Source organism: Rhea pennata, chromosome 20 (assembly GCF_028389875.1).
Source record: "Rhea pennata isolate bPtePen1 chromosome 20, bPtePen1.pri, whole genome shotgun sequence".
Lineage (NCBI taxonomy): Eukaryota > Metazoa > Chordata > Aves > Rheiformes > Rheidae > Rhea > Rhea pennata.
Window position 1 is genome coordinate 7,633,155 of NC_084682.1, and position 17,552 is coordinate 7,650,706.

At 71.0% G+C, this 17,552-nt stretch overlaps 3 protein-coding genes across 3 annotated transcripts; all 3 read left to right on the top strand.

The window, feature by feature from the left end:
- Positions 1–751: 751 nt before the first annotated feature.
- On the top strand, positions 752–2,055 carry LOC134149596 (uroplakin-3b-like). Its single transcript, XM_062592834.1, has 6 exons — positions 752–809; positions 950–1,099; positions 1,179–1,398; positions 1,475–1,551; positions 1,640–1,763; positions 1,908–2,055. Exons 1-6 carry the CDS (start codon positions 752–754, stop codon positions 2,053–2,055), a joined length of 777 nt encoding a protein of 258 aa, XP_062448818.1.
- A 358-nt stretch (positions 2,056–2,413) lies between these two features.
- LOC134149597 (uroplakin-3b-like protein 1) lies at positions 2,414–4,530 on the top strand. The gene is made up of 6 exons (XM_062592835.1): positions 2,414–2,465; positions 3,167–3,316; positions 3,398–3,629; positions 3,747–3,823; positions 4,153–4,279; positions 4,425–4,530. Exons 1-6 carry the CDS (start codon positions 2,414–2,416, stop codon positions 4,528–4,530), a joined length of 744 nt encoding a protein of 247 aa, XP_062448819.1.
- A 2,770-nt stretch (positions 4,531–7,300) lies between these two features.
- Positions 7,301–17,533, top strand: LOC134149598 (ras GTPase-activating protein 4-like). The gene is made up of 21 exons (XM_062592836.1): positions 7,301–7,409; positions 11,045–11,101; positions 11,288–11,401; positions 11,756–11,817; positions 12,008–12,137; positions 12,285–12,366; positions 12,941–13,072; positions 13,173–13,264; positions 13,694–13,811; positions 13,942–14,095; positions 14,196–14,260; positions 14,657–14,769; positions 14,879–15,071; positions 15,488–15,502; positions 15,661–15,798; positions 16,042–16,186; positions 16,263–16,432; positions 16,691–16,828; positions 16,906–17,041; positions 17,128–17,248; positions 17,332–17,533. Exons 1-21 carry the CDS (start codon positions 7,345–7,347, stop codon positions 17,531–17,533), a joined length of 2,442 nt encoding a protein of 813 aa, XP_062448820.1. The 5' UTR covers positions 7,301–7,344.
- The last annotated feature ends 19 nt before the right edge of the window (positions 17,534–17,552 follow it).

Genomic DNA, 17,552 nt, shown 5'->3' on the forward strand with positions numbered 1-17,552 from the left:
GGAGCAGTGTCAGGGCAAGGGCCGGGCTGCCCGTGCCCCGCCATCCTCCGGCTCCCCGCAGCCCCTGGCACTGCTCTGGCTGTGCTCACCAGCCTCCTTCCTTCCCCGGCCGTTGGGCGCTGCCTCCCCCTGCTCCTGCTGCGGCTGGAGCACCCACCCTTTTCTCTACCCAGTAATGCTGCAGGCGGAGGGGGGGGGGGATTTCGGTTTTCGGGTGCAGGCACCTGGGCACCAGCTGGCTCGTCATGCCCACCCCACGGCCGGCCCTTGGGGACCGTTGCCTGCAGGGCAGCCCCAGGCTGCTTCCCCTTGGCGCTCAGCCCACCCCGAGGAGAAACCCGGGCAGCCGCAGGCAAGGCTTAGCCCAGCGGGTGAACTCCGGCCGGCCGGCTGCCCCCGCGCGCAGCCGGGAGGGCGCAGAAGGGCCGGTGCCCACGGAGCGCCTTTCCCCCCGCGCAGTGCCGCGGGCTCGCTTGCAGCGAGGTGGGTGAGTGTCAGCCGAGCCCGCGGGAGCAGCAGCACGGCGGGCGCCAGGGCGACCCGCAGCCCCCGGCCGAGGCGCCTCGGTGGCGCAACCGGCGCGGGGGCGCGGAGGTGCGCTCGGCCCCGGGGGCCTGGCCGGGCCGGCGGGGCGGGCGGAGGAATGCGGGGCTGGGAGGGCTCCGGGGGCGGCTGGCCGGCACCGGCGGCCCCTCGGCAGTGGGACGCGGCGAGCGGAGCCGGACGGCGCGTCCTGCTCGCGGCGCCGGCCATGGAGCTGCTGCGGGTGCTGCTGGCGCTGGCCGGGACGGGCGCAGCCGCCGGCCTGGGTGAAGCAGCCGGGGGCGGCGGGGCGGGACGGGGCCGCGTTTCTCCCTGGGGTCCCCGCAGGCTCCCCGCCGGGGAGGGGGTGGGCGCAGGGGGCAGCGGGGCGCCGGGCAGCGGCCGCTCACCGGCGCCGCCGCTCCAGCCCTGCTGCCCTACGTGCCCCGGGTGCCCCGGCAGCCGCTGGCGGGGAAGGTGACGGCCACCACCTTCGCGCTGGACAAGCCCTTCTGCGTCTTCGACGGCTACACGAACGCCACCGACGGCGTCTGGCTCGCCGTCGTTTTCGCCAACGGTGAGTGACGCCGCCGTCGCGTCCATCCCGTGCGTCCCGGCGCCGCTTCCTCCACCGGCCTCTCCCTCCGCGCCCGCAGCCTCGGCCGCCTTCAGAAACCCGGCGTCCACGTGCGACATCCCGCCCTACCGGCGGCTCCGGGCCGCGCTGGGCTACATGACGCTGGAGACGCCGGCGGCCGCCTACGCCTGCGGGTCGCGGAGCGCCGCCGTGCTGCGGGTGGGCGGCGAGGCGGCCTGCGGCGCCGCGCGCGGCCCGGCCTCCTGCAACGGGCCCCTGCCCTCCCCGGGGCCGTACAGGTGGGTCGGCGGCGCGGCCCCGCGCCGGGCGCCCCCGCGGGCCCGGCCCCACGGCGCGGCCCCTTCCGCTCCCCAGGGTGAAGTTCGTGGCGCTGGGGCCGCGCGGCCCCACGGCGGAGACGCTCTGGTCGGAGCCCATCGCCCTGCGGCAAGGTGACGCGCCGGCCCCCCTCCCCGCCCAGCCGCCGCGGCCCACGGCGCCGGCCGCCCCTCGGCACCGCCTCACCCGGCCCCTCCGCAGCCCGCAGCCCCGGCACCCTGGAGCGCGGCGTCGCGGGCCGAGGAGCCAGCGCCGCCCTCGTCATGGCCTCCGTCCTCGCCGGCCTGGGCGCCGCGCTGGCCGCGGGGCTCTTCACCGCCGTCCGGTACGGGGGGCTCGGGGCGGAGAGGTGCAGCCGCGGGCGGGCGTTTATACTTTAAAAAAAGGGGGAAAAAAAGCAGAAAAAAGCCCCTTTTCCCGACGGGGGGCACGCGGCCCCACCTGACCCCGCTGCTCGTGCCTCCCGCAGCGCCCGCGCGCGCCGGCCCGAGCGCCCGCTGCAGCGCCGGCTCCCGGCCGCCGCCGGCTCCTTCGCCCGCCGCTCCTACCGGACCCACCACATCCCGCCGGCCGCCCCGCGGCCCCCCGGCGCCTGCCCAGCCCGGGCCCCGCGCTGAGCCCGCCGGGCCGCCCCGCGTGCCGCGGGCCCTCGCGCCCCCTTCGCGCCGAGTAAACTCCCGTTTTACGCCTTCCGCCTGCCTCCCCCGCGCCCTCCCTCGCCCCGGCGGCCTCCCCGCGCGCGGGCCGTTCCCGGTCCCGCGGGCGAGCCGGCCGGGCCTCGGCGCGCCGCCCCGGGGCGCGCTCAGGCGTAGCCAGCGCTCCCCGCGGGGGAAACCAGCTCGACCTGTTTGCGGCGGGGAGGCCGCGGGGCGGGCAGGAATGTGGGCGGCCGCCGGCCCGCGGGCGGCTCCCGCCGGGACGGGCTGCGCGGCCCCTCGCCGTGCTGCCTGCACACGGGCCCCGGCCGCCGGCGCGATGCTCCCGCTGCTCCTGCTCCTGGCGACGGCGCCCGGCGCGCTCGGGCTGGGTGAGTCGGGCGCCGGGGTGGTGGCGGCCGTGCAGCGTGCGTCCCCCCGAGAGTGGGGGGGCTCTCGTGCACAGACACGGGGACCCTTCCCGGGTTGGGATCCCTCATGCACGGACACAGAGACCCTTCCCGGGGCGGGATCCCTCGTGCACGGACACAGAGACCCTTCCCGGGGCGGGATCCCTCGTGCATGGACACGGGGACCCCTCTCAGGTCAGGGTCCCTCGTGCACGGACACAGGGAGCAATTCCAGGTCAGGCTCCCGCATGCATGGACACACGGACCCGTCGCAGGTCGGGGTCTCCTGTGCGCAGACTCACGGACCCATCCCAGCGCATGGTGGTTACCGGAGGGTGCAGTCCGTCTGGTGACACCCCTGTCCGGGTTGTCACCCCCGGTCCGGACGACAGCTTTCTACCTTATCTGGGTTCGCTGGAGGACAGGCGCAGCGTGGGGGGTCTCATAGGGGTGTTGCTCCATGGGTGGTGCCATGGTGGGGGCTTTGCCACTTATTTTCATGGATCTTGGTGTCTCCGAGTTGGAAACTGGTGGTGGCGGGGCCAGGCAGCCGGCGTCCCTCGGAGCGGCTCCTGGCTGGCCCCGGCGCTGCGCGGCCGCCCCGCCGTGCCCGCTTGCTCCGCGGGCGGCGTTCCTGGTGCTCCTGGCAGCGCCGGGGGCCGGCGGCTGATTTCTCGTCTCAGCCAACATCGGGTACGTGCCCACCCTCGCCAACCGGACCCTGGAGGGCCGGATAACCGCCTCCACCTTCATCCTGGAGCAGCCCCGCTGCGTCTTTGGCGATGCTCAGCCCAGCACCCGGAAGATCTGGCTGGTGGTGGCCCTGGATGCGGGTAGGCGGGACGCGGGGGGCAGGCGCGGGGGCCGGGGGCGCGCGGAGCCGCACGGATCCCTCCTCACCTGCCGTCCCGCAGCCGCGGGGCAGTTCAACGCCAGCGCGGCGGCGCCGGGGACCCCGCAGCTGGCTTTCCAGAGCTTCCCCAACAACACGGCGTACGCCACGCTCGGCACCTTCCTCGCCAACTACCCGTGCCCCCCTCGCCCCGGGGACATCACGGTGCTGCGCGTCGGCAGCGAAACCGCCTGCCGCCACGACCCGACGAGGCCCAGCTGCAACGGCCCCCTCCCGGGGCCCGGGCCCTACCGGTGAGCCCGGCTGGCCGCCCGGCGCGCGGGCTGCCCGGGGCAAGCGGTGCCGGTGCCACCGCCGGCTCCGCTCACCGCTCCCGCCGGCGCGGCCCAGCCTCTCCTCCTCCTCCCCAGGGTGAAGTTCGTCACCTGGGACGAGTCCGGACCCCAAGCTGAGACCTACTGGTCCGAGCCCATCACCCTGAAAACAGGTACCCGCCGCACGGCTGGGGCAGGTCGCGCCGCCCCGGTACCCTTTCGCGGCGGGGGTGGCGCACGGCGTTCCTGCTAGCGGTGGGGAAACCGAGGCAGGACGCGCGGCTGCAGGCACCTCGGGGCGGCACCGGCACGGGAGCCTGCTGCAGCTCCGGCCCGGCACGCAGCCGCCCCCATGCGCCCGGCAGAGCCACGGCACGATTGCACGGTGCGATTGCACGTGCGCGCGGCGTGCTCCCCTGGCTGCAGCTCTCCGCCCGGCCCGGCCCCCGGGGCCGTTCGTTTGCCCCCGGGGGCTCTTCCTTCCCTCCGGTCTCCCCTCCAGCTCAGCAAGCTGACAACCTCCCCGCGACGGCCGGCGGACGCAGCACCGGCATGATTGTCCTCACCTGTGTCCTCTCCATCCTCTTCGCCATCCTGCTGGCTTGCCTGGTGGCCCTGCTGGCCTCCTGGTGGTGAGTGCCACCCCCGGCGCGTCCCGGTGCCCGCGGTGCCGCCGCCGAGGCGTCCCCGGGTGCGTGGGGCAGGGCTCGGCGCAGCCCGCGGGGACGCTGCCGGCACCCGCTTCCCGGCCCTCATCCGCCCGGCCCTTCCCAGCTCCGACTCGTGGGGCAGCAGCAGCGTCTTCAGCAAGCCGGATGCGGTGACGGTGAGGCGCTACAACACCCACCACGTCTACGACCAGCCGGCCGCCCGGCTCTGAGCCCCCGCTGCCGCCGCCAGCCGCCCGCCCCAGCACCGGCTCTGCCCTGGGAGGAGTCGCCCCCCGGCGCCCCCCGCTTCGCCGCTGCGATTCCCGCGGCCGGGGCCCCCCCGCGCACCCGCCCGGGGGTGCTGCCGTGGCCCTGCAAGGCTGATCTTTCCGCCCGCCCGTGACGCTGGGGACCGGAGGGGATGCGCCGTGCCGCGCCGTGCCGTGCCGCGCCGGGGGCTGCGTCCCCGAGGAAGGGTCCCCGGCGCGGCGTGGGACCGGCGGCCGGGGCGGGGAGAGGGGCCGAGGCGGCGCGTCCTCGCCGGCGCAGGGTGCGGGCGGGCACCGGGCGGGAGCCGGCGAGCCGCGGCGCAGGGCGTTCCCGCGTGCTTTGCGAAGCCCGAGGCACGCGGGCCGCCCGCCAGCGCCGCGCTTCGCTCCCGCCCAAACCCCCCCCAGCCCGCCTGCTGCGGCCTCCCCCCGGTCGCCCCGCCGGCGCGCTTTCCCTGCACCGCTGCCGCGTCCCTCGGGGAAGAAGCCAGCAAAGGCGCAGGAAGCGGAGCGGCGCCCGCTCTCCCTGGCGCTGCTTCCCAACCGCAAGACCTTGTGGCCCAGAAGCGAAATAAAAAGCTGTTGCTTTACTGATGAACGCTAAAAAGGTTCGAGAAAAGGTGCTTTTCTCACGTCCCTCATGCCCCGACGTCACTTGGAGGAATGCGTGGGGTGGGCTCCCCGCTTCCCGGCCCTCTCGCCGTCCTCGCTGCCGTCCCTGCTCCCGCGGGTGGGCTCGGCTGCCCGGTTCCCGCGGGCGGTCCGTCCCCATAGCGGCGTTTGGGCGCCTGGTCCCCGTGGGTGCTTTGGGGCACCCAGTTCCCCCCGGGTGTTTTGGGGTGCCCGGCCCCCCTGGCAGGGCGGGTGCAGCGGCCCCTCTACCCCCACCGCCTATCACGGCAGTTCCCCGGAGGCAGGCTGTGGGCCTGCCCACCCGCATTTCAGCCTGAAATAAGCCGCAAAAACACCACCCCGGCGTTTTCTTCAGCAGCCGGAAAGGGGAATACAATCTCCGAAGGCGTCGCGCAGCCTCTTCAGGCACTTCGCGGCCAGGGCGCCTTTGGCAGCTAATTCCCCCGCTGCCGTGCCGGCCCCGGCGGTTCGGCCCCGGAGCCGCCGCAGCGCAGGGCCCTGCGCCAGGGAGAGAGCTGGACGGCGCTGGAAAACGATGCCAAAAAAAAAAAAATGGGGAAATGTGGCTGTGATGCCCAGGGTGGCGGGGGAGCTGGCAGGGGCTGTCGAGGGGCTCGCCCCGAGGGCCATTCCTGCGCTGGCCCTGCCTCGCCCGCGCTGCGGAGAGGAACGTCCCCGAGACCATCCGGGCCGCAGCGGGCGGCTCTTCTCTCCTCCAGCAAATCCGCGTTCCCGCAAACTCCCCCCGAAGCGAGACGCGCGTTTCGCCGACAAAGCGGCTTAGAGCGGCCTGGCGGGGTTCAGCCGCGAAGGCCGCGCGGAGCCGCCGCGCAGGGCGTCCGCTCGCCGCGGGCGGCAGCAAATGCCAAGGCCCCGGGACGGAGCGGGGCGGGACGGCGGCGGCGGCAGGGCCGCGCAGCCCCGCGCCGCGCACGGCGTCCGGCTCGGGTTTCAGGGCACCGCTCTGGCCGGGATTCTCCACGGACGGCGGCGTCCCGGGACGAGGCCAGCCGAGGCGTCCCGGCCCAGCCCGCGGCGCTCCTGCCCCTCTCGGCTCCCAAATGCACCCGCGGGAAGCGGGAGGAAACATAAACGCCCTAAATACGGAGCGGGGCCGGGGAGCCGCGGCGGCGGCGAGCCCCCTGCGGCGCGCCGCTTCCCGGCCGCTCCTCCCGCCGGGAGGGGTTTCCCATCACCTTTTCCTTGCATTTCTTTCCCCAAGCCCCCTCGGAGCACCCCCGGCGGGGGCGTTTCTGGTCGAGGAGCAGCAGCTGGGAGCGGGTGCTCTGCCCCGGGGCCGGTTTGGGAGAGCCGGGGGCCCGGAGAGAGGAGCAGCATCGCCCCGAGCCGGGACGGGCCGGAGGCAGCCTGCCTGGGGTTCCCGCGGGAGCGGGCCGGGATTCCCGCGGGAGCGGGATTCACCCGCCCCCGCCTTCGCCCCCCGGCCCTGGCTCCGGACTGGCAGCGGTTTCCCAGCGCCTCCGCCAGCCCCGTGGCGGAGGCAGAGCCGGGATTTCGGGATGTGCGTGCCAGCACCCGACGTGGGGTCCCCAGGGGGACCGCGGCGGCGCAGGGTGTCCCTGCCCCCTGCGAGACCCACGGCAGTGCGGGGCGACCCGTGAGACCCACGGCGGCGCGGGGTGTCCCTGCCCCCTGCGAGACCCACGGCGGCGCGGGGCGACCTGTGAGACCCACGGCGGCGTGGGGTGTCCCTGACCCTCGTGAGACCCACGGCGGCGCGGGGCGACCTGTGAGACCCACGGCGGCGTGGGGTGTCCCTGACCCTCGTGAGACCCACGGCGGTGCAGGGCGACCCATGAGGCCCACGGCGGCGCGGGGTGTCCCTGCCCCCTGCGAGACCCACGGCAGTGCGGGGCGACCCGTGAGACCCACGGCAGCGTGGGGGTTCCCCCAAGGCCGCGCCCCACGCGAAGCCCCGCCCCCTGCCGGAGTGACTCCGGATCGACCCCGCCCCCTCCCCACCCTGCCCAACCGCCGCCGGGAATGGCCCTGAGGCTCCGCCCCTCGGCCCTCCCCCGCGCGCGCATTGGCGGCCCGCGGCGCCGGCCCGCACATGGGCGCTGGGCGCGGGGCGCGGCGCTGCCAGGGCTGCGGGTTCGGGGCTGCCGCTCGCCGCTCGCCATGGCCCGGCGGAGCTCGCTCTCCATCCGCATCGTGGAGGGCAGGAACCTGCCCGCCAAGGACATGTGAGTCGCCCGCGGGGGTGGCCGAGGCTTCGGGGCTGCCCCCCGAGAGGGCTCCGGGTTCCCCCCCCTGCAATTTTTTGGTGCCTTGGGGTGCCCCTCTGCTAGTGTCAGGTGCCTCGAGTGCTCTCTTGCAATGCCTGATGCCTTGGGGTGCTCTCCTGCCATGCCTGGTGCTTTGGGGTGCCCCCCAGGCAAGCCTTGGGTCCCCCCTTGCTGGTGTCAGGTGCCTTGGGTGCCCCCTTGCAATGTGTGGTCTCTTAGGGTGCTGTCCCTGCTGTGGCTGGTGCTTTGGGGCACCCTAGTGCTGCCTTGGGTTGCCCCCTTCCAGTGTTAGGTGCCTTGTGGTGCCCCCTGGCAATGCCTGGTGCTTTGGGGTGCCTCCTGGCAGTGCCTGTGCTTTAGAGCTCCCCCAGGAGCCCCTGGTGCCCCCATGCTGCCATGGGGCAGGGCTGCCCCCCACCCACCCTGTGCACCCTCTGCCTGCAGCTAGCTTGGAGCTGTGTCCTCGGTGGGGCCCGGAGCCCCCCGGGTGCCAGGGCACGGACACGCAGTGGGGCCCTGGGCACAGCCGTCCCGCGGCCTCTGAGAGCAGCCGCGGCAGCCCTGGCGCTTCCCGTCCCTCCCGTCGCTTCTCCTTTCCGAGCCCTGGCTCGAAACCAGCCGCCGGGCGCGTGCTTCGGTGCTGTGAGCGCTGCGCCCGCTGCTCTTCCCGTGGGACGGAGGCCCGGCGTCGGGACGGAGCGCACGGGGGCCCGGCCGCGGAGCCGGCGGGACGCTCCGGAGGGTGCGTCGAGGAGCTGCTCCGAAGCCCCGCTGGGAAATCACTGGAAAATTTTGCTGGAAAATCAGCAAAAAGCCTCACAGCTGTTGTGGTGGACGGAAAGAGGATAAACAAGAAAAAAAATCATGCCCCCCCCCCCCCGCCGTGTGTCAGACCTGATTTAAATCCTTTGGAGCAACTCCCTGCTGGGAACCTGAGCTGGTGACAGGAGGTGGGATTTCGGGAAGGCTGCGGATGCAAGACCACGCTTTAACTGGAGGTTTCCAAATCTGCGGGCAAGGCAGCCGGGGAAGGGGCAGGGAGCCCCGGCCGGGGCTGGGGAAAGGGAAACCGGAGACCCGCCTGCTTCCTTCACCCGCCGCTGCCTGACCTTGGCCGCGTCTCCTCCCGGCTCGCGGACAGGGATTTGCGACGCCCCTTCGCTCGGCCGTGCCCGGCGTTGGGGGGGTTTCGCCCCCGCGCAGCGTTGCCCGGGGGGCCGGGTCCAGCCCAGCCGCCCTGACCTGCCTCCGGGGTCTTTCGTTCCCTGCTGGTTTCCCCGTCCCCGGGGCTCGTTCGCAGGTCTGGGACCACGAGACCCGGCACCTTCGTGGGTGATCCCTGGCCTTGGGGACCGGCGAGCAAACCCGAGCTGTCAAACGCCCGGCCAGTGGTTTCTCCTTTGCCCTTTTCCTGAGCAAATCCTGCCTCTGGCTGTGCTGGGTTTGCACCCACGGGATTCTCGTCTGCAAGCAGAGACCTCCCCCGTGGCGGTCCCCGGTGCCAGGAGCGGGTTTCGGCTGCGGCCAGGAGCTCTCTGCAGCAGCCTTGTGCCGAGGCGCCCGCTTTTCCCCTCCCGCTGCAGTAACGGCACCTGTTTCCGCGGGGTTTAGCCCCGGGGCTGTGAGTTTGGGACGGGCTGTCTGGGGGCCGGCGCCCGCCCGGGGCTGCTGCACCCCGCTGCAGCGCCGGCACGCTGGCTTCAGCCAAAACGCACCCGTCGCTCTGCCCGCGCGCTTCCTCCCTTCCTCCCCCCGGCGCAGAAAAGCCGGAGTTTGTTTTTGTTCCTCAAGCGCTTTGGCACCGGGTCCCAGCCCTGCCACGAAACCATAAAGCTGGCTGTAAACAGGCAGGAGCTGGCTCCGTCTGCTGTCCTCTTCCACGTCACCGCGAGTACCGGCGAGCGAGCCAAAACCTGCAGGAAATGGAAGAAACCCAGGCAGAAACCCAAAGCGACCTGCTGGGGCTGCTCCCGCTCCCCCTCCTGTCCCCGTCCCCAGGGAGGCTTGAAAAATCCAACCCCCCCCCCCCCCGGATCCTTGTAGCAGGAAAGCAAGGAAAGCTGCGTTTATTTTTTTTCTTTCTTTCTTTTCCCTTTTTCAGCCTTACTCCCCCCCTTCCCACCCGTTTGCCCCCCGTTACGATGCACCAGCCCTGCCTGGGGGGCGCAGGCAGAGCACAGCCTGTTTTTATGGGGGGGGGCAGCAGGGTGCCCGGCGCCTGCCAACCACCTTGCCGGGCGCTTCGGGGGCTGCGACGCCGCAGAGACGTGAGGACCCGGTGCCGGCTGCCGGGCGCCGCTTCCCAGCTTGCGTTTGAACAGGGGATTCGCGTTACCCCTGCGCGAGCCGCGGGCTCAGCGCTGCGGCCCGTGGAGGCGCAGGCGGGTGTTTCCCTTGCTCGCTGCCCACCGGCTCGTTTGCACAAAGCGTCTCCGGAGACGTCAGCAGTAGCTTCTGCTTAACGGTGTTTAATCCGCTGCTCTCGTTTAAAAGCTGGCCGGAGCGCGGGCGTAGACGGAGCCTGGCTGGCAGGAGCGCCGCCGGCCCCCTTGGCAAGCTCCAGCGCGACGCGGGATTTGTCTGGAAAGCTGCGCCGGGAAGGGATGGGAGGCAAAACGGCCCCGAAAACGTGCCCCCCCCCCCCCCCTCCTTGGGGATGGGGCCGGGGGGGGAGGAAGGGCCCTGCTCCTGCTGCGCTCAAAGAGCTCGAGAGCTGCCAGGTTTGGGGTGGTTTTGTTGGCGGTGTTGTTTTGGGGTTGTTTTTTTCGTTGTTCTTCCCCGCGATCCGCTGCGCAGCGGTCTGAAGCCGGCTCCGTGAGGGCAGGCAGGCGTCCGTCCAGGCGTCCGTCCGGGCGCCCGTCCGCCCGGGCTCGCTCCAGGCGCGACCTGTCCCGACCTTCCTGTTTTCGGGAAGGGAAGTTCCTCCGTGCTCGGGTCTCCCTCGCCCCCGCCGCCTGCCCCGGTTCCTTCCCGTACCTGGAACCCCTCAGCCGCCTCCGGGCGCCCGCGTTAATGAGTAACCCGTCGCTGGAGCCCGCTTCCCGGCGCCCGCATCCTCCTGGCAGCGGCTCGGCTCCCGCCTTCCCTCCCCGCTCACCTGATTTCCCGGGAGCTCGGGCCGGGCCCTAAAACGGAGATTTTCTTGGCGGCGGCTCGCGGGAGGGTGCGCGGCCGGGAGAAGCGGCGCAGCTGGGCGTCCCGGGCGCGGGGTCCCTGGGGGCTGCGAGCGCAGCGCCCATTTGGGGGAAAAGGGAGGGAATTTGGCCTGTTCCTCGCCTTCCTGGCGGGAGGAGAGAAGCCGCGCTCCGGCTGCCGGCAGGGCGCCGCGGCCGGGCGCCGGCGCTGCCTGGGGACAGCGGTGCGTTCGCCGCTCTCCGGGGGCGATTCTCTGGTGTCTGATAAGGGTTGTGCTTCGCCTCCTAGTCCTCTTCGGGTTAGCGCCTGCCTTCAGCTCCCCGTTTCTCGCGATCCCGCGTGGGCTCGTGGCCGACGGGACTGCTCGGGTGCGCGGGTCTCCCGCCGGCTGCGCCGCCCGCCGGTGCCGGGCCGTCCCGGGTCGGCGGCGCTGACGGTGCCGGGCCGTTGCGTTTCAGCACGGGCAGCAGCGACCCGTACTGCATCGTGAAGATCGACAACGAGGCCATCGTCAGGTGAGCGGCCGTGGCACCCCGCGGGACGGCTCCGCTCGGTTTCGGGCTAAAAACGCCCGCCCCGGCCCCCAGACTTCCCCTTTTCCCGCTCCGAGTCCCCGCGCGGTTCAAGCCCCCGCTCGGGGGGCGGGCGGTCCGCGGCGCGGGAGCCCCGTCCCCCCGCCGCCGGAGCCGGCCGCCCCGCAGGACTGCCACGGTGTGGAAGACGCTGTCGCCGTTCTGGGGCGAGGAGTACGAAGTGCACCTGCAGCCCGGCTTTCACAGCGTCTCCTTCTACGTCATGGACGAGGACGCGCTCAGGTACGGGCAGAGCGCCGGGGGGCCCGGGGGCCGGGCCGGGCCCTCCAAGCTTTACCGCAGCCCGCAGGACTGAGCGGGAATGGGTGACTGCAGGGGAAAGCCTGTCCACGGGCAGGCTGCTCAGCCCCATACGAGGCACTAGAGAATCCCCCCGCTTGGCCGGGACGGGCCGGAGCGGCGCGCGGGCCCCGGGGTGCGAGCGAGCGCAGCGGCTCGGGAAGGGGGTGGCGGCTCCGGGACACCGGGCGCGGGGGCCGTCCCGTGTCCGGCTGCCGCCTCCGAAGCGCTCCGCGGCGCCGGCGCTCGCGGCCGGCCCCTCCGGACCGCCGGGGCTTCCCTGGGTTTGTTTTCCAGCCGCGACGACGTTATCGGGAAAGTCTGCATCACCCGGGACACGCTGGCAGAGCTCCCCAAAGGTAGGAGGGAGCCGGGTGCCGCCGGGCGGGTCGCCCCGAAAGCAGAGATGGGCGATCGCTTCTCCCCCCCCCCCAGCACCCCCCTTGCAGCGAGTCTGGGGGCGCTGGGAGGAAACCTGCTAACGACGGGGAGGAGAAGACCCGCGGCGCCGGCACGCGCGGGCCTGACGGCGCCCCGCGCTCCCCGCAGGCTTCAGCGGCTGGCTGAGCCTCAGCGAGGTGGACCCCGACGAGGAGGTGCAGGGCGAGATCCACCTGCGCGTCGAGGTCCTGCGGAGCGAGGCCGGCCGGCGCCTCTGCTGCCAGGTGCTCGAGGCCAGGTGAGCGCAGGCGCCGCTGCGCGCCGGGGCGGCCGGTCCAGCGCGCCGTTTGCGGTTGGCCGGCAAAACGCGCCCAGGGGAGCTGCCGCCTGGGGTCCGAGGAGACCCCGAGGTGCCCCCCCCCTGCTTCTCTGCTCTCCTCCGCAGGGATTTGGCCCGGAAAGACCGGAACGGCGCCTCCGACCCCTTCGTCAGGGTGCGCTACAACGGGAAGACGCAGGAGAGCGCCGTGAGTGCGGGGCTCCCTCCGGCGGGGATGCTTTTCCTTGGGATTTTGGGCATCGTAAAGACGAGGGGTTGGCACAGCTAAATTTCTAACCGGGCTTCGCATTAGTAGTCTGAACGGTCTCGAGGGCCGCGGTGGTTGCTTCCGAAAGTCGGGAGACCGACTTGAGAAACAAGCCTGCTGGGTTTTTTTTTTTTTTTTTTGTTGTTGTTGTTGTTGTTGTTTTGGGGTTTTTTTGCCTAAAAATATGCCTACTGTGTCTTGAAGCCCCGGAGTGCGAAATTCGGGTCGGTCTGCCTTTCTTCCTGAAGATGTCTTTGAGAGTGTTTTATGTCTCAAACCGTCTTAACAGATTAAAGTGCCTTTAACAGGAAGCGTTTTCTGGTGAAGAAATTCTTAGGAGCAGAGGGCCACGGTGACCGCCAAACGCGCTGTCCCGGGAGCCGGCCGCCCAGCAAGCCACGGGCCCGGCTGGGTTTAATCTTGCGCCGGAGCCGGGAGCCCCGGGGCCGCGTCAGGCCGCTCCGCGGCGCCGGCCGGGGGAGGCTGACGCCGTTACCTTCTGCCGCTGCTGCAGGTGGTGAAGAAATCGTGCTACCCGCGCTGGAACGAGACCTTCGAGTTCGAGGTGCCCGAGGCCGCCGGGGAGCAGCTGTGCGTGGAGGTGTGGGACTGGGACCTGGTGAGCCGCAACGACTTCCTGGGCAAGGTGAGGGCCGGCGCGGGGCCGAGGAGGCGCAGAGGACGGGGGCGGGCGTCCCGCCTTGCCGGCCGCCGGCCCGACCCGTGCTCCCGCACGCCCTGCCCAGGTGGTGCTCAGCGTGCCGGGGCTGCAGGCGGTCCGGTGGGAGGAGGGCTGGTTCCGGCTGCAGCCGGACAAATCCAAGCCGAGGGAAGCGGAGTGAGTCTCAGCGGCCGTGCCGAGGGCTGGCGGGCGGTGGGACGCGCCGGGGACGCGAGGTTGCGCTGGCGCCGGGGCCTGGGCAGTGCCGGGAAGGGGATATTGCTGCCAAGCGCCCTTCATCGGAAGGGCGGTTACTGGGAAGTGGCCTGTTCATGGCCAGGTTATTCCCTTCCCTTGGGAAGGGCACTTTCCTCCAAAGGGTAATGCCTGGAAAACGCTCTTTCCTTGGAAGGACAATTCCTAGGAAAGCCCTCTTCTTGAGGGACAATTCCTGGCAAAACCCTTTGCCCAGAGGCTGGGAGCGGGAAGGGTGAGGGTGAGGCAGCTCAGCCTGCCCTCCAAGGACGTGCAGGCCTGGGGGCTGGCACGTCGGGCTGCCTCCTGCTCCGGGAAGTGCCTCTCCATCCTGCACTCGTCCCATCGCAGAGGCACCCTGGGATCCCTGCAGCTGCAGGTGCGGCTGCGGGACGAGACGGTGCTGCCCTCCAGCTGCTACCAGCCCTTGGTCCAGCTGCTGTGCCAAGAGGTGAAGTCGGGGCCCCAGGTGAGCGTTGCCCCGGCCGAGCATGCACCGTGCATCCTGGGCACGTCGGCTCCTCGACGCGCGGTTGTTCACCGAAGCAGGGGTATCTGCTTCCCTAGTGCCGTCATATCTTCACCCCTGTCCCCACCAGGACGGCAAAGTGCACCTGATCACCCTCCTCGACGAGACCACCACGGCCGAGTGCCGGCAGGAGGTGGCCATCAACCTAGTTAGGCTCTTCCTGGGCCAGGGGCTGGTCAAGGAGTTCCTGGACCTGCTCTTCGAGCTGGAGCTGGCGAAGCCGTGTAAGGCTGGGAGCCGGGGCTGGCACGGGATTGCTGCGGGGCGGGTGACATCTGTCCGTTGCCATCCCCAGCATGGGACCGTCCATCTCACGTTTTGCAGGTGAGCCCAACACTCTCTTCCGGAGTAATTCGCTGGCCTCCAAGTCGATGGAGTCCTTCCTCAAGGTGCCGTGTGCCACCCTGGCATGGGAATGTGCTCTGCCCTTCCCGCTGTCCTGCCGGGCTTCGCTTTGCCCACAGCGGGATCCTGACGGGAACACTGGGCCAAACCCTGGCATTTGCAGGTCATCCCAGCTCTTTGGTGTCCCTGCGGGTCAGTGCCCCTGGGAGGGGGGCTGGCTCTGGGCAGGAGGGATCCTCACAGGGATCGCATCCCTGGCTTGCAGGGATGCGTGTTGCTGGGTGCCAGGAGGTGCGTGGAGGCACTAGGTGGTGGGGAAAGGTGTCAAAGAAACCCCAGGCGGCTCTTAGCAGGCGGATTTGGGTTGTCCGTAGCAGGTGCTGCCGGCAGAGCGGCCGCAGCGTGTCCCCAGCACCATCCCCTGTGCTGTCCCTCGCCAGGTGGCCGGGATGCAATACCTGCACGCCGTCCTCGGGCCCACCATCAACCGTGTGTTCGAGGAGAAGAAGTACGTGGAGCTGGACCCCAGCAAGGTGGAGATCAAAGACGTCGGGTAAGGGGCAGTGCAGCGGTGGGACGCGGACGGAAGGGGAAACGGTGGCCCGCAGCACCCGTGGGTGCCCCTGCCCGCGGCGGGGGCTGATGGCGGGCTGTGCCGCCAGGTGCTCGGGGCTGCACCGCGTGCAGACGGAGAGCGAGGTGATCGAGCAGAGCTGCCAGCACCTCCAGTCCTACCTGGGCGAGCTCCTGGCCGCCGTCGCCACGTCGGCCCGGGCCTGCCCCGCCGTCGTTCGCGCCGCTTTCCGCCAGCTCTTCTGGCGCGCCGGGGAGCGCTTCCCCGAGCCACAGCACCAGGTGGGCATGCGGGGAAAGCCCCTGGGCAGTGACGGATGATCCACGGCCCCGCTCTCCCTCGGAGCGGCGGCTTCCTGGGCTGGGAGCCTCGGCTCGGGCTGCGGCGCCCCAGGGTCCCCTCCGTGGCAGGGAGGTGGGCGCACCCCCCTGGGGTCGGTGCGCGGGGGAAGCAGGGGCACGCAGCGCCGATCTGCAGCTCCCGCGAGGCCCTGTGGCAGTGGCTCAGAATGGCAAAATTTTCTGGCTTCAAATTATTTGCAAATTGGAAGTTCCCTTGGAGATCCCCAGGGGATGGAGGACTGGAGGCATCGCCCCAAATCTTGGATCCTAACTCCTGGGGAAGATGAGTCTCTTCTTTGCAAGAAGAAGCTCTTCTGGCCCTTATCACCACAACTTCACTCCCACCCTGGCTGCAGTTGCATCTCACACAAGTACGGGATTCCCTTTCGTGCCATGGAGCCAGCTGCCACAGCCTCCCCAAGGCACCGGGGAGGAGCCCAGGGAATAAATCAACACGGGCCGTGCCTGGGGGATGTCACCACACGTCATGTGTGTCTTGTGCCCTGATGCATGTCCCATGCCCCTGCAGAACGTGAAGTTCATTGCCATCACCAGCTTCCTCTGCCTCCGATTCTTCTCGCCAGCCATCATGACCCCCAAACTCTTCCACCTCCGGGAGAAACACGCTGACTCCCGCACCAGCCGCACGCTGCTTCTCCTGGCCAAGGTGGGATGGGGATGCTGAAAGGGTTCCTGGCACCTGCTGTGGGTCACCTGGGCCGATCTGGGGAGGAGGGAAGGTGGGGCCCTGGTGCTTCTGTCCTCCTGGCCAGGGTGCTGTGTGGACCTCCCAGAGTTTTTCAGGTGCCTAGCCACCTTCTTGCAGGGCCAGCTGGTGAGGAAGGGCCAGGAGACCTGGGCTCCCTCACAGCGCCCGTGGCCCTGACCCCGCTGTCCTTCATGGCTTCAGGCCGTCCAGATCGTGGGGAACATGGAGGTGGCAGCAGGGCGGGCCAAGGAGGCCTGGCTGGCCCCGCTGCAGCCCACACTGCAGCGCGGTGTCGCCCAGATGAAGGACTTCATCACTGAGCTGGTGGGCATCGAGGAGAAGGAAGGTGAGGAGGAGAGGCCGAGGGGATGGGCGCAGCCCCATGGTGCCTTCCTTGACAGGCGCGGGGCTGTTCCCCACAGAGTTGGACCTGCAGAACACCCTCACCCTGCAAACACTGGTCATCAAGGAGGGCCCGCTCTTCATCCACAAAACCAAGGGCAAGGGACCGCTGCTCTCCTCCTCCTCCAAGAAGCTGCACTTCTCCCTCACTAGTGAGGCCCTCAGTTTTGCCAAGACCCCCAGCTCCAAGGTAAGGGGGAGAGGGGATGTGTCGCAGTGGGGCTGGCGTTGCATGGGGAAAGGTGCTGGCAGAGCCATGGGCCCTGTCTTTGGGATGTGTGCCACCTCAGGGGGCCGGGCACAGGGCTCTGTATTGCATGGTGGGTCAAGGCTGATGACAGAGACGTGGCAGTGCCCCGTAGCTCCCTCTCCTTGGTGGCTCTCGGGTGTCTCTAGGGGCTGCAGGAAGGGTGCTAAGCCCCACTTTCTCCTCCGTCCCCCATGGCAGAAGAGCGGCTCCATCGCGCTGTCTAACATCCGGGCGGCCGAGAAGGTGGAGGAGAAGAGCTTCGGCAGCTCCCACGTGATGCAGGTCGTCTACGTGGACGAGGCAGGGCAGCAGGAGACGGCGTACCTGCAGTGCAAGGTGGGTGCGGGGGACCGGAGCTGCTGCGTGCCCCGTGCCCCCCTCGCTGCCCTGCCCCGTGTCATCCCACCCCGCAGTGTGTCAACGAGCTGAACCAGTGGCTCTCAGCCCTGCGCAAGGCCTGTGCCAACAACCCCAACATGCTCTGCTCCTACCACCCCGGTGTCTTCAGGGGGGACAAGTGGAGCTGCTGTCACCAGAAGGACAAGACGGGTACGGTGTGGTGGTGTGGGGGGGCCGTGGCCTGGCTCCCCACTGGGAAGCGGTGGGTCCCCAGCGGCGGCGGGTTTGTCCCCTAGGGCTGGGCTGCGACGCCACCCGCCACGGCGTCACCCTGCGGGAGTGGAGCGACCCGCTGGACCCCGACATGGAGGCGCAGCTCCTCTTCCGCCACCTCTGCGGCCTGCGCGAGCCCATGCGGTGCGGCGGGGCCCGGGCCGGGGCGGGCCGGGGGGCACGGCGGCGGCCGCCTGGGCCTCACGGCTGCGTCCCTCTCGCTTCAGGGAGAAGTGCCGGGAGCTGCTGGAGGCCGAGGCCGCCCCCGGCGGGCCCCCGAGCCGCCGCTCGCCGCCCGCCGCGGGGGCGCCGCTGCCCGAGGGGCTGGGCCGGCTGCTGGCGGCGCTGCGGGACCTGGAGGGCTGCCACGGCCGGGCCGGCGCGGGCCGCGCGCCCGCCGCGGGGCCGCGCCCGGAGCTGCCGACGTGACGGGCCGCGGGGCCGGCGG

Bases quoted from the DNA above. Each gene is read 5' to 3' on its own strand.
- LOC134149596 (XM_062592834.1), top strand. From the start codon at position 752: ATGGAGCTGCTGCGGGTGCTGCTGGCGCTGGCCGGGACGGGCGCAGCC. The intron at 1,552-1,639 runs GTGACGCGCCGG...GCCCCTCCGCAG, and splicing joins GCCCATCGCCCTGCGGCAAG to CCCGCAGCCCCGGCACCCTG. The intron at 1,764-1,907 runs GTACGGGGGGCT...TGCCTCCCGCAG, and splicing joins GGGCTCTTCACCGCCGTCCG to CGCCCGCGCGCGCCGGCCCG.
- LOC134149597 (XM_062592835.1), top strand. From the start codon at position 2,414: ATGCTCCCGCTGCTCCTGCTCCTGGCGACGGCGCCCGGCGCGCTCGGG. The intron at 2,466-3,166 runs GTGAGTCGGGCG...TTCTCGTCTCAG, and splicing joins GCCCGGCGCGCTCGGGCTGG to CCAACATCGGGTACGTGCCC. The intron at 3,630-3,746 runs GTGAGCCCGGCT...CCTCCTCCCCAG, and splicing joins CCGGGGCCCGGGCCCTACCG to GGTGAAGTTCGTCACCTGGG.
- LOC134149598 (XM_062592836.1), top strand. From the start codon at position 7,345: ATGGCCCGGCGGAGCTCGCTCTCCATCCGCATCGTGGAGGGCAGGAAC. The intron at 13,073-13,172 runs GTGAGGGCCGGC...CGCCCTGCCCAG, and splicing joins GCAACGACTTCCTGGGCAAG to GTGGTGCTCAGCGTGCCGGG. The intron at 13,812-13,941 runs GTGAGCGTTGCC...TGTCCCCACCAG, and splicing joins AGGTGAAGTCGGGGCCCCAG to GACGGCAAAGTGCACCTGAT.